Here is a 12,501-nt window from a genome sequence, read left to right on the forward strand (position 1 = left end):
CAACAATTTTAAATATTTTATATAGAACTGTTGACCTTTTTTCACAGTACCACTTATATGTACATGTATGTTTGCACTAGCATTGATGTAGTTTACATACTGTCAGCTTATCTTGTTTATTATATTTATTTTCATTATATGTACATGTATGTTTGCACTAGCATTGATGTAGTCTACATACTGTCAGCCTATCTGGTGTATTATATTAATTTTTTGCACAAGCACTTTATTTAAATAATTAGTATGTGATGCCATTTTTCTACTATATTTACATGCAATCATAGATTCCATTGTCTTTTTAGGACCACGCTTCTCCCACCTTGCAACCATTGATTATTCTTGCCTAGATTAACATACTACCTACGTGGAGGTGGCACCTTGGTGTCACTCTCAATCTCCCCCTTTTTTTTTTTCATTTTTTAGCTTGTTATGTGTTTTAACTGCCTGTTACAAATAAAGTTTTTTACTTTTAGAAAAACTTGCTCCTGTTTCTCACAATCTTTATTGGGTTTTGTAAGGATTCAGAAGTCTGCAGTCACATAGAGTGATTGCAGACTTTCATCAGAAGACCGGACAACCTCTTTAATGCCTCGGGTTTCGGTATACAACATAAAGGGAGGGAACTGAATCTTTGCCCTAGGTTCTTTGCCCTTCTAATTCATTGCCCTGATATAATGCTGTAGGGTAAGGGTTTGTGCACATAGATTATTTTTACTTAGTTTTTGGAGCGTAAACCGAGCAGAAACTGAGCGGAAATGCTCTAAAACTGCAAAAAAAATGTGAAAAAAGACTGTGTGCACATAGCCTAACCATGATCTTTTTTTTTTTCTGGTAACTTAAAATATACTTTTGGGGTTAAAACAATCAATTTAGAAGTTATACTTTTACATAACAAAATAAAATTGTCTCCAGTCAAGTATTCCCGTGAAAATCTTTATTTTTCTATTTCAGTACAGATGTAGTTTGCAGTGCAGTATACAACTATATACACATGTACGGATGAAAGTAAGGTGAGTAGTTAGCTTGCCAGCAAGAGAGACACTGGAGAAATGGACTATTTACATATCCTGCCCGCTTCTGGGATTGAAGACCGGTGCACACAGTCACAACCACTCTCTAGATTTAGGTAGCTCATGAAAATAACATATACACAACAAACATCATTTAATCAAGTCATGCTGCAAGGATTTTGCATTAAATAAACATGAAAATAAAAAAAAAAAACTTGGAATGAGGTTAAATACTAGCAAAAATGTGATGTATAAAATACAAGAACATCAAATGATGGAGCTGCTGCTGCTGCAGGGGTTGCCTGGAGTATCTGAGCTCCACGAGGCATAAATAGAACACAAGTGGCAGGTAAAATAGATAATCAGAATCTATTTCCTATCGTTTGTAGCCTTAAAGGGGGTTTACAGTTGTAATTAATAAAGACTAATCACTATATAAGGTTAGGTCTACACGAGACTGATTTTTTTGCTGCCGATCCAGATCAATGTTGGTTCACCACTGCTACATTAAAAGGCACAAAATCCACAATCAAAATCTCCAAAAGTAAATGACATAATTCAGATGTAAAAATCTGATCACTTTCTGCTTGGAAATATCTCATCCAATTGCTTGCTACTGTAATCCTTTGCGGATTTTACCTGCGCAGGGAAATTCTGCAGATTTTTGCAAATCTACCCTTAATGTAAATACCTATATCCTTCTTACGTAATTAAAGAGGTTTTCTTAAGTTATATCCTATTTACAGAATTGGGGACAATTTGCTGATTACCAGGGGTCCGACCACTGGGACCCTCAACGATCCTGAAGAACAGGATCCAGGAACCCCCGAAAACGAGGTAATGGTTGGGTTCTGCACCATTTATTTAATCTGGGACTACCAGAGAAAGACTAGTACAGCGTTTGGCTATTTTGGGAAAACCCCTTTAAAGAAGTTGTCTGAGATTTTAAAAAGATGCTAAAATACTAAAATAATCATTATTAATCTCAACAGTAATTCCTGCTGGTTCTACCGTCATGAGGTCACATCCATTAGTCACAGGACCACTGCAACCAATCAGTGACCACATGTCCTGCAAGAGTGGACATATCACTGGCACAACCTGTGCAGCTGCACAGGGGCCCAAGAGGTAAGAGGGCCACATACACCTCCAAAACAGGTGGAATTGTGCCTTATGATGAGCTTTTGGACTGAAAAGGGCCCACATATTGTTCTTGCACGGGGGCCCGTTTCAGTCTTTGTCCACCAGTGTTGTGCTGTACATGCAAAAGTCACCACTGAGGCCAGTGATTAGATGCAGCGGTCACTTGAATGATGGACGTGATGTTATCACTTCAGAACTTGTGTGGAATCCCTAAGTGATGGCATTTTAACACTATTGGCTAGTCATTTTGTTAATTCCCGGCAACCCCTTTAGGTTACATTCCCGCAATGAGTTAATGGTGAGTTTTTTTACGCTGCGTATTTTTAAAAAAAATTGCAAGTAACCTAATTTTACTTAATGGGTGCAGAAAATCTGCAACATCTAAAACTCACCAAAAGCTCATCGGGGGAACATTGCCTTAATGTTTAATTCCTCACTATTTTCATGATATTTATTTGCCGTCAATGAATGAAAACATTCTTGTTTAAATTCACAAGCTGCAGACCTGTACTTAGATAGTCCTGCTCTGAAATGAGAAATGGGTCCAATTATTTTGAGTTGAGGCCATGCTACGTGCGCTAAATTCCTCTGTAGTTTGCTGCAATGTGTCAGTCTGGAGTTTTGCATCCACTAGCACAAGCTACAAGTGTAAAGTTTACAAGTTTACAACTTTAGAATCTGTAGGTGTCAACAAGAGTTTTTTTTTCATTCACTGACATCAAAGATATCGTGTAAATGGCGAAGAGCTGAAACGTAAAATATATTAGAGAATTGTAGAATCTTTTATTGATATAGTGATTAACATTAATTGATATAAACCCAGTAAATTCTTTTAACAGGGTTACATTAATTTGTAAAAAAAAAACATGGCTGCTATTTTCTGGAAACAGCGCCATTCTTGACCACAGGCTATGTAGGGTATTGCAGCTGCGTGGCAATTCAAGACGCAACTAATGGACAAGAATGGGGATTTTTCTGGACGAGAGGAGCCATGTTTTTTCTCATTTCATACAGCCCCTTCAAACATGGAATATTGTAGTGAATTTCCCTCAATAATTTGATCACGCAGATGGGGTTTGAGGTCTCATCTTCATTTCTATGAATGGAATGGAGAATTCATGACCTTTCCAAGGCTCCCAGTTAACTCCCTGGAAAACAGAAAAGAATGTTCAAAAAAATATTAATTGCACTGAAAAGTTAAAAAATCACAGTTTTTAATTTTGGCTCTGGAGTGGTGATCCGTAGTATTACACTCACCACCCGCCAACTTCCTCTCTTCCCGGAGCCCATCCGGTCCCGCATTGAAAAGTGACCTCCTGCTTGCTCCATCAAACACTGGAGCGGTCCGGTAGGTCACAAACTGCTGGGGACCGACCTGAGCGGACAGAAGAAGATGGCGGCTGGGAAGGATAAGACGAAGTGCAGGGTCCTCACATTAGTAGCACCACTCCAGCTCAGCTTTTAAAAAAAACCCGCTGGAGTGGTGCTTTAACCAAAGTTTTGTCCCATGTATAATTTTTGTGTGATTGAACTTAGTATAGTCTTCTCTGTTATCAGCCATTTTAGACTTGGAGTAGGTAGTTTAATACTTTCATGCCGCTACGGTTTTAAATGAAAGAGGGAGTTACCAGTGTGAGACAGATAATGACTAACAATCTGCTCTCCTGATCTACATGTCTCACACTGGTATTGCCCCCTTTTATTTATAGTAAGCTCTGAAGGCAGATTCTCAGGGAGATCTTTGTTCCACCCATAGATCTTAATGGCTCATTTACATATTAAGAAAAACATGGATTTGTCTGGAATAAGACATGGGATCGCAGATATCAAGGTATAATTTTATTCAGCTTCCTGTGACCTACATGCCCATATAGACAGTTTAGGAGGGATGATCCTACTGACAGATTCCCTTTAAAGATGTTTTCCAGGCTGTTTTTTAAGTTGCATAGTGTGGCACCCCAGGGGTCTGGTTTCCACAGTAACAGCAATGTTATGTCTGAGAGCAGGTGGGAGGTCTCTTGGTCAGGGATCCTATGCATGCCACACCTCCTGCCCAGTCCTGGGAGGAGAAGAACTTCCCCTATATAAACCTAGGGCTGAGGCAGGGTTAGTGTGTAGAGAAGAAGTAGAGACAGAGAAGAGCAGCAGATATAGGAAAAGAACATCAGGAGCTCTGTGGGAGCAGTGCTATAAGGAGTCAGGGGCTGGCAGCTGCAGAGCTCGCCCTGACTGAGAAGCTATCACCGGACCCGGAGTCCGAGGCTGTGGGGACTAATCTTTACCCAGCAGCAGAAACCGCCCGGCAGGGGATTTCAGGTCCTCTGGCCAAGAAACCCGAAGGCACGGTCACACGCGTGGGACCAGCACCGCCGTCGTGGAGCGGACGCCACTAGAAGGCCCCGAGTCACCGGCCATACGGGTGAGCACCACACGGTACACTCAGGGACGTGGGCTACTTATACCCGCCTCTAGCAAGGTAGCCAGAAGAGTACAGTCAGTTTGGGAGGCCTACAACTCCGCCTGGCCAGGGGAGATCCCATCTGCTCAAGGACTGACCAGGCCCCGATCGCTAGCCAGTACTCCGGGAGGGTCTATCTTTATCACCAGTAAAGACCCTGAACTACACCGCATCGTCTCTGAGTGATTCCTGCTACCCCCATCATCCACGTCGGCTGCCCTGAGGCCATACCCCTCCCGTTGGGGGTGATACTATCACGCTGCACAATCCTACCACCGGCCTCAGCGGTCTGCCCTGCAGCGGCAGCTCCTTCGCTGCATTCAACGGGTGGCGTAGTCGTCCAACACCTACTGCTAATACATCGCCGCTCAGTTTGACTCCCTGGGCACGGACCGGGTCACCGCCACGAGACTACAACCCTCAACAGATCCGGCTCCGGGTAAGCTCCCATGCGCGCGATGCCGCGCGACGAAGGCCCAGGGGTGCGTCAGCTTTTGGCGTAGTCGGCAGGATTTCGTGCCCGCAACCACCGGGTACTGCGTGCCTGAAAAAGACTGTTCAAACTTACCAGTGGTGAAGATTCCCGCCATCCGTGGAGGTTTCCCGCCATCCGGCGCCATCTTCTACCTTCTTCCCGCCATCCGCGAAGTTTTCCCGCCATCCGGCGCCATCTTCTGCCTTCTTCCCGCCATCCGTGGAGTTTTCCCGCCGTTGGACGCCATCTTGAAGACGCCGCGCGGGAAGAAGAGGGGCGTGGACTCCGAAAGCGCGCGAGAACGGAAGCCCCGCCTCACGTCCGGACGTTACGTAAGGTCCTGGAAGGAGCCCAGCAGACGCCGACGTCACAGGAGCGCGACGGAAGGTCCTCAACCCTGACGATCCACTGCGGAGCCGCGGCCTACGGAAGAGGATCATCGCAAGGTAGGCCACGGTCCACTAGGGGGGAGGAAGATGTCGGATACGGAGGAGAGCTTCACTGCCTCAACCCCCGCCAGCGCCACCGCTGCTGCAGTCATGCCTTTCACCATGCCCTATATACCGGGAGCGGCCTGGCTACCCCAGTACTCAGGGGAGTCACATACCCTGCATGACTTTAGAGAAAAGCTGGATAGCCTCTTCCAGGTGTATCCCCTCACAGAAGAGCAAAAAGTGAGCATCCTGGTGGCCCAATTAACCGGGGCAGCCCAAAGGGAGGTAAAGTCCTGGCCACCTGGGGGGAGGACTGTTGCAGGGATACTAACCCGGGTGAGGGACACCTTTGATACCCGCACCTCAGCCGAGATCAAGCTTAGATTCTACGGGTGCAAGCAGCGAGCACACGAGAGTATAAGGGACTATGCCCTGAACCTACAAGAGGCCCTGAGAGCCATTAAGCAGACCGACCCTGACAGCGTGGGAGACGAGGACAGGCTGTTGACTGAACAATTTATAGAGGGTTTATATTGCAATGCCCACCGAACCCAGTTGCGGGCAATGGCCTTACAGGACCCTCATCTGGGATTTGCACAGTTCAAGGACAGAGCCATCCGGGTGCTCCGAGAACCGGCACCAGGTGGCGTTGTGACCCACAGACGCCCCACTACCACTTACCACCAGGAGGCGGCGCCCTTGTCGGCAGGGCCTGTGGGAGCTGATGCGCAGGCTTTGAACAATGACCCGGCTCCAGACCTGCACCATCAGGTCCAAGAGCTAGCTAAAAGCGTTGCCGCGCTAACCCGAACTGTGCAGTCTTTACAGGTTTCCACTCCAGGGAAGATCCAGCTGGCATCCGGACCGGAGGACATCCCGTGGCGTCAACCAAGGAGGACCCCACCGGCCAGAGGAAGACCCAGCGACCGATACAACGAGGACGGACAACCCATCTGCCGCCGCTGCAATCAACCCGGACATATGGCAAGGTACTGTCCTTTAAACTGGCACAACCTGGGGTAGAGGGCCAAACCCCAGGAAAAAGATCATCAGGCCCATCGAACTGGCGCGACAAATATGTGGGAGGACGTCCAGTCTTGCCTGTGGTACTGGATGGCATCCCTATGAGTGCCCTACTGGACACCGGGTCACAGGTTACCACTATCCCGTACGTGCTCTTCAAGCAGTACTGGAATGACTCGGATATCACCCGCTACCCTGACGACGATTTGAGTATCATCGCCAGCAATGGTCAGCCCGTGCCACAGATTGGATTTAAAGAGGTGACCATTAAAATCGGTAGAGTTGAACTGGCGGCACAGGGACTGATCATTGTAGACATTGACAAGCACGAGAGTCACCCAAAGATAACTCTAGGAACTAATGTAATTGAAAATTGTCTTGCAGAGGTGATTTTCCTTTTACAGCAGGTTGCCAAGAACGCCAGCTCCGGCCAGCAGCGAGTGTTCCAGAAAGAGATCCGGGCACTGATGCGACGGCAACAGATAGAACTCTCCGGTGGTGAGATTGGTAGCGTAAGAATGTGTGACCCTTTCCCTATTGCCATGCCCCCAAAAAGTGAAATGATGATTTGGTGCCGGGCAGCTATTGGTCTGAGAGGTAGAGATTACCAGGCAATGGTAGAACCAGTTTACTCAGACAGTAAGCCCACCATTTTGACAGCACGGGGGGTGGTCAATGTACGCCATGGGAGGGTGCCCGTTCGCATAATAAATATCGGGAAGAGGGAAGTGTACCTGCCCCGGTATGCCACGCTAGCCAAATTGTATACCATCAATCAAAATTCCATACAGTCCGTAGAACCCTTGCCTCCATCTTCCCCGGAGGAAAGTAACGGCTCTAAGGAAACAATGGAGGACTGGTGTCAGCAACTACATTTGGGTACTGACTCCACTCCCTCACACCAGAGACAGGGAGTCTATCGGGTGGTTCAAGAGTACGAGAGAGTGTTTAGTAAACACCCGTTAGACTTCGGGCGAGTCAAGGGGGTGGAACACCACATCCCCACGAGAGACCATCTTCCCATAAAAGAGAGGTATCGACCCGTACCCCCTGCACACTACCAACACGCCAAGGGGATGCTTAGGGACATGAAGGAGGCTGGGGTGATCAGGGATAGCTGTAGCCCCTGGGCAGCTCCACTAGTCTTAGTCAAAAAGAAAGACAACACCATGAGGATGTGTGTAGATTACCGGAAAATCAACCGTATCACACACAAGGATGCGTACCCCTTACCAAGGATAGAGGAGTCTTTGGCTGCTTTAAGATCTGCTAACTTCTTCTCTACCTTGGATCTCACTAGCGGGTACTGGCAGGTTCCTGTAGCAGAGGCGGACCGGGAGAAGACCGCATTCACCACCCCGATGGGACTTAGCGAGTTTACCTGCATGCCGTTCGGACTCTGTAACGCACCAGGAACCTTTCAACGATTAATGGAGTGCTGTCTGGGCCACAGAAACTTCGAGACGGTCCTGTTGTACCTGGACGATGTCATCGTATATTCCAAGACGTATGAGGACCACCTGAAACACCTGGCGGAAGTGTTCGAAGCTCTGGCAAACTACGGCCTAAAGGTAAAACCCTCCAAGTGTCACCTCCTAAAACCAAAGGTGCAGTACCTGGGACACGTGGTGAGCGCTGACGGAGTGGCTCCCGACCCTGATAAGATCACCGCAATTAAGGAATGGCCAAGTCCCTCCAGTGTAAAGGAAGTGCGGCAGTTCCTCGGGTTGGTAGGCTATTACCGCAGATTCATCCCTGGTTTTACCAAAAAGGCAGCTCCTATGCAGGACCTCCTGATAGGCCAGTCCCGGAAGGCCAAGAACCAGAAGCCGCCCTTCAAATGGGAGAAGTTAGAAGAAGAGTCCTTCCGCCAGCTGAAGATGGCCCTCACGGGGGATGAAATCCTGGCGTACCCTGATTACAGCCAGCCCTTTATCCTCTACACCGACGCAAGTAACATCGGGCTAGGAGCCGTACTGTCCCAGATCCAGCAGGGGAAAGAACGAGTAATCGCTTACGCCAGTCGAAAACTGCGACCCACCGAAAGAAACCCTGAGAATTAAAGCTCATTTAAGCTAGAGTTCCTGGCAGTGGTGTGGGCAGTCACCGAACGCTTTAAGCACTACCTCACTTCTTCCCGGTTCACCGTGTACACGGATAACAACCCGTTGACACACCTGGACACGGCAAGACTCGGTGCCCTAGAGCAGAGATGGATGGCCCGTCTGTCCAACTACGAGTTCACAATCAAATACCGGGCAGGACGCTCCAATACCAACGCGGACGCCCTGTCCAGGATGCCAAACCTACCGGACGTAGGAGAAGATCCAGAGGGACTGGAAGAAGTCGAACTCCCCGCGTTCCACCGTCATGGGACTATCCAGTATTCCCATCGGGTAAGGAGTAAGCAAGCCACTACGTTTAACCCCTTGCCTCACTACAACTGGGAGGAAACGCAAGACAGTGACCCTGCCGTCCGACTGGTGAAGGAGATGCTGACTCGGCCAGAGGCTCGCCTTGACCCAGACGCTCCGGAGGAAGCCAAACAACTGTGGGCTGAGAAGAGTCGACTGTTCCTTTACAAGGGGAAGTTGTGCCGCAGAATGGTTAACTCCCGGACGCATGAACTAATCTGGCAAGTAGTGGTGCCACGAAGAGACGCAGCCATGGTGATGGAGGCATACCACGACGGGGCTGGACACTTCGGATGGAAGAAGCTGGAGTTCCTGCTGCGCGGGCGGTTCCACTGGGTAGGCATGAGGGGAACCATCGAGAGGTGGTGCAGAGACTGTGGCCCGTGCAACCTAAGAAGGAAGGACCGTGCCAGCCAGAAGACCCCCCTTCAGTCCATCGTCACCAAGCAGCCGTTGGAACTGGTAGCCTTGGATCATGTAAAACTGACCCCAAGCAGAAGTGGCTACGTCTACGCGTTAACCATTGTGGATCATTACTCCCGGTTCTTGGTTGTCGTCCCCGTTAAGGACTTAACAGCTCAAACTGCAGCTAGAGCCTTCCAGCAGCACTTCTGCCGTCCACACGGGTACCCGGACCAAGTGCTGACGGACCAGGGACCTGCCTTTGAAGCGGAGGTCTTCCAGGAATTCTGCAATCTGTATGGCTGCCGGAAGATAAGGGCGACACCCTATCATCCGCAAACTAATGGACTTTGTGAGAAAATGAACCAGGTGGTAATGGATCTTCTGAAAACGTTGCCCCTGGAAGAACGCAGTCTGTGGCCTGAGAAGCTGCCCGACCTGGTGGACCTATACAACTACATCCCTGTAGGTTCCACCAACTGTACCCCGGCTTACCTAATGAGGGCAAGGCCTGGCAAGCTACCTGTTGACCTGGAGATGGGAGTCCTGACACCCGAGGACACTTCACCGGAAGCAGACTGGGACACAGAGAGGCAGCAGCAGTACCGGAAAGTACAGGAGAGCGTGGAGCGAAGTCTCTGTCTCGCTAGGGAAAGACAAGAGAAAGCTTACAACCAGTATGCTCCCGCTGTTCCCCTGGTACCCGGAGAGCAGGTCTTGAAGAGGAAGAGACGGCTCCACAAGTTGGACGACCAGTGGGAGAAGGACCCGTACACCGTACTGCCCTCGAGCCACGACAACCCAAAGGTTTGTACCATCAGTAAAGACGGAGGGGAAACCACAGCCATTGTATCCCGGGATCACCTGAAGAAGTGTCCCGAACAGCTACGGAACCCAGAAGGAGAGCAAGAAGACCCTCGACCCGTAGAGGAAAGGGAAGATATGGTTAGTACTGTGCTCGGAGACTTCCCTCGGTCCTGGACTCAAGTCAATGGTGCAGTTGTGGTACCCGTCCTCACGTTCCTCCAACCAGCATCCCAAGTGCCTACGGAGCAACAGGTAGAGCTGGAAGAGCAGCCGGTCCAGGAGGCAGCAGACTCCACACAAGCAGAACAGGAGGATCAACCCTCTGCTCATAGTGAGCCTGCCGTACCCCTAGTGAGCCAAAGAGCCCGTAGACAGCTGCCCAGTTTACCCTTGACAGCTCCTACACCCTGTAGTTCAGGGCCAGACAGTCAGCTCTGTAGGTCCACTAGGGCCACTAGAGGCCAGTTACCCGCACGTTGGAGGATTTGAAGTGTTTAAATTGTTTTATTTGTGGTCACCTGTTTGTTACTTGTAAATAATTATGTGTTTCTAGTTATTTTTAGGAGTCCTTGGTGGATTTACCGGGAATCCTTGTACAATTGGTTGGAGCGTAACCTAGGAATGGACTAAAGACTGTTAAGGACTCGGGGCAGGACAGACCCCTACCTGGTTACGTCTCCCTGTTTTGGTGAAATGGACACCTTGCTTTTCTTCAAAACTGCACCCGGTTGCGGACACACCGTAACCATCTTTATGTGTTTTTCTTATTGTATTATTATTGTTTATACCTTGTTATGTTTTTCTAAAAATATGTTTAGTCCCGGAGTACTAAATTTCACTAGGGGGAATGTGGCACCCCAGGGGTCTGGTTTCCACAGTAACAGCAATGTTATGTCTTAGAGCAGGTGGGAGGTCTCTTGGTCAGGGATCCTATGCATGCCACACCTCCTGCCCAGTCCTGGGAGGGGAAGAACTTCCCCTATATAAACCTAGGGCTGAGGCAGGGTTAGTGTGTAGAGAAGAAGTAGAGACAGAGAAGAGCAGCAGATATAGGAAAAGAACATCAGGAGCTCTGTGGGAGCAGTGCTATAAGGAGTCAGGGGCTGGCAGCTGCAGAGCTCGCCCTGACTGAGAAGCTATCACCGGACCCGGAGTCCGAGGCTGTGGGGACTAATCTTTACCCAGCAGCAGAAACCGCCCGGCAGGGCATTTCAGGTCCTCTGGCCAAGAAACCCGAAGGCACGGTCACACGCGTGGGACCAGCACCGCCGTCGTGGAGCGGACGCCACTAGAAGGCCCCGAGTCACCGGCCATACGGGTGAGCAGCACACGGTACACTCAGGGACGTGGGCTACTTATACCCGCCTCTAGCAAGGTAGCCAGAAGAGTACAGTCAGTTTGGGAGGCCTACAACTCCGCCTGGCCAGGGGAGATCCCATCTGCTCAAGGACTGACCAGGCCCCGATCGCTAGCCAGTACTCCGGGAGGGTCTATCTTTATCACCAGTAAAGACCCTGAACTACACCGCATCGTCTCTGAGTGATTCCTGCTACCCCCATCATCCACGTCGGCTGCCCTGAGGCCATACCCCTCCCGTTGGGGGTGATACTATCACGCTGCACAATCCTACCACCGGCCTCAGCGGTCTGCCCTGCAGCGGCAGCTCCTTCGCTGCATTCAACGGGTGGCGTAGTCGTCCAACACCTACCGTTAATACATCGCCGCTCAGTTTGACTCCCTGGGCACGGACCGGGTCACCGCCACGAGACTACAACCCTCAACAGATCCGGCTCCGGGTAAGCTCCCGTGCGCGCGATGCCGCGCGACGAAGGCCCAGGGGTGCGAGTCCAAGAAAGAAATAAGCATTACTTACCCCTTCAACCACCCACCACTCAAGCACCGCCACTTCGGTGATCCCTGCCAGTCCTACACTGATGACTGCTCTTATACTGATGACAGTCCACATTACTGCTGCAGCTAATCACTGACCTCAGCGGTGACTGCTGAAGCCAGGAATTAGAATAGAATAGAATAGAATGTTAGAGTTGGAGGGGACCTCCATGGTCATCGTGTCCAACCCCCTGCTCAATGCAGGATTCACTAAACCATCTCAGACAGATGTCTTTCCAGCCTCTGTGTGAAGACTTCCATTGAAGGAGAACTCACCACCTCTCGTGGCTGCCTGTTCCACTCATTGATCACCCTTTCTGTCAAAAAGTTTTTCCTTATATCTAATCTGTATCTTCTCCCTTTCAGTTTCATTCCATTACTTCTCGTGTTTCCATGTACAAGTAAGAATAAAGATGATCCCTCTACACTTTGACATCCATTCAGA

The 12,501-nt window shown here is 49.4% G+C and overlaps 1 protein-coding gene across 1 annotated transcript in view; it reads right to left on the minus strand.

The window, feature by feature from the left end:
- Positions 1–919: 919 nt before the first annotated feature.
- LOC141156881 (tenascin-N-like) overlaps positions 920–12,501 on the minus strand; it is a 124,775-nt gene continuing 113,193 nt past the window's right edge. The window contains exon 15 of the mRNA XM_073643385.1: positions 920–3,301. Coding sequence (XP_073499486.1) covers positions 3,215–3,301 — 87 coding nt within the window. The 3' untranslated portion in view covers positions 920–3,214. The remainder of the gene's footprint in view (positions 3,302–12,501) is intronic.

The sequence above is a fragment of the Phyllobates terribilis genome, unplaced genomic scaffold, assembly GCF_046119375.1.
Source record: "Phyllobates terribilis strain yellow unplaced genomic scaffold, ASM4611937v1 Scaffold_8__6_contigs__length_399053987, whole genome shotgun sequence".
In the NCBI taxonomy this organism is placed as follows: Eukaryota; Metazoa; Chordata; class Amphibia; order Anura; family Dendrobatidae; genus Phyllobates; species Phyllobates terribilis.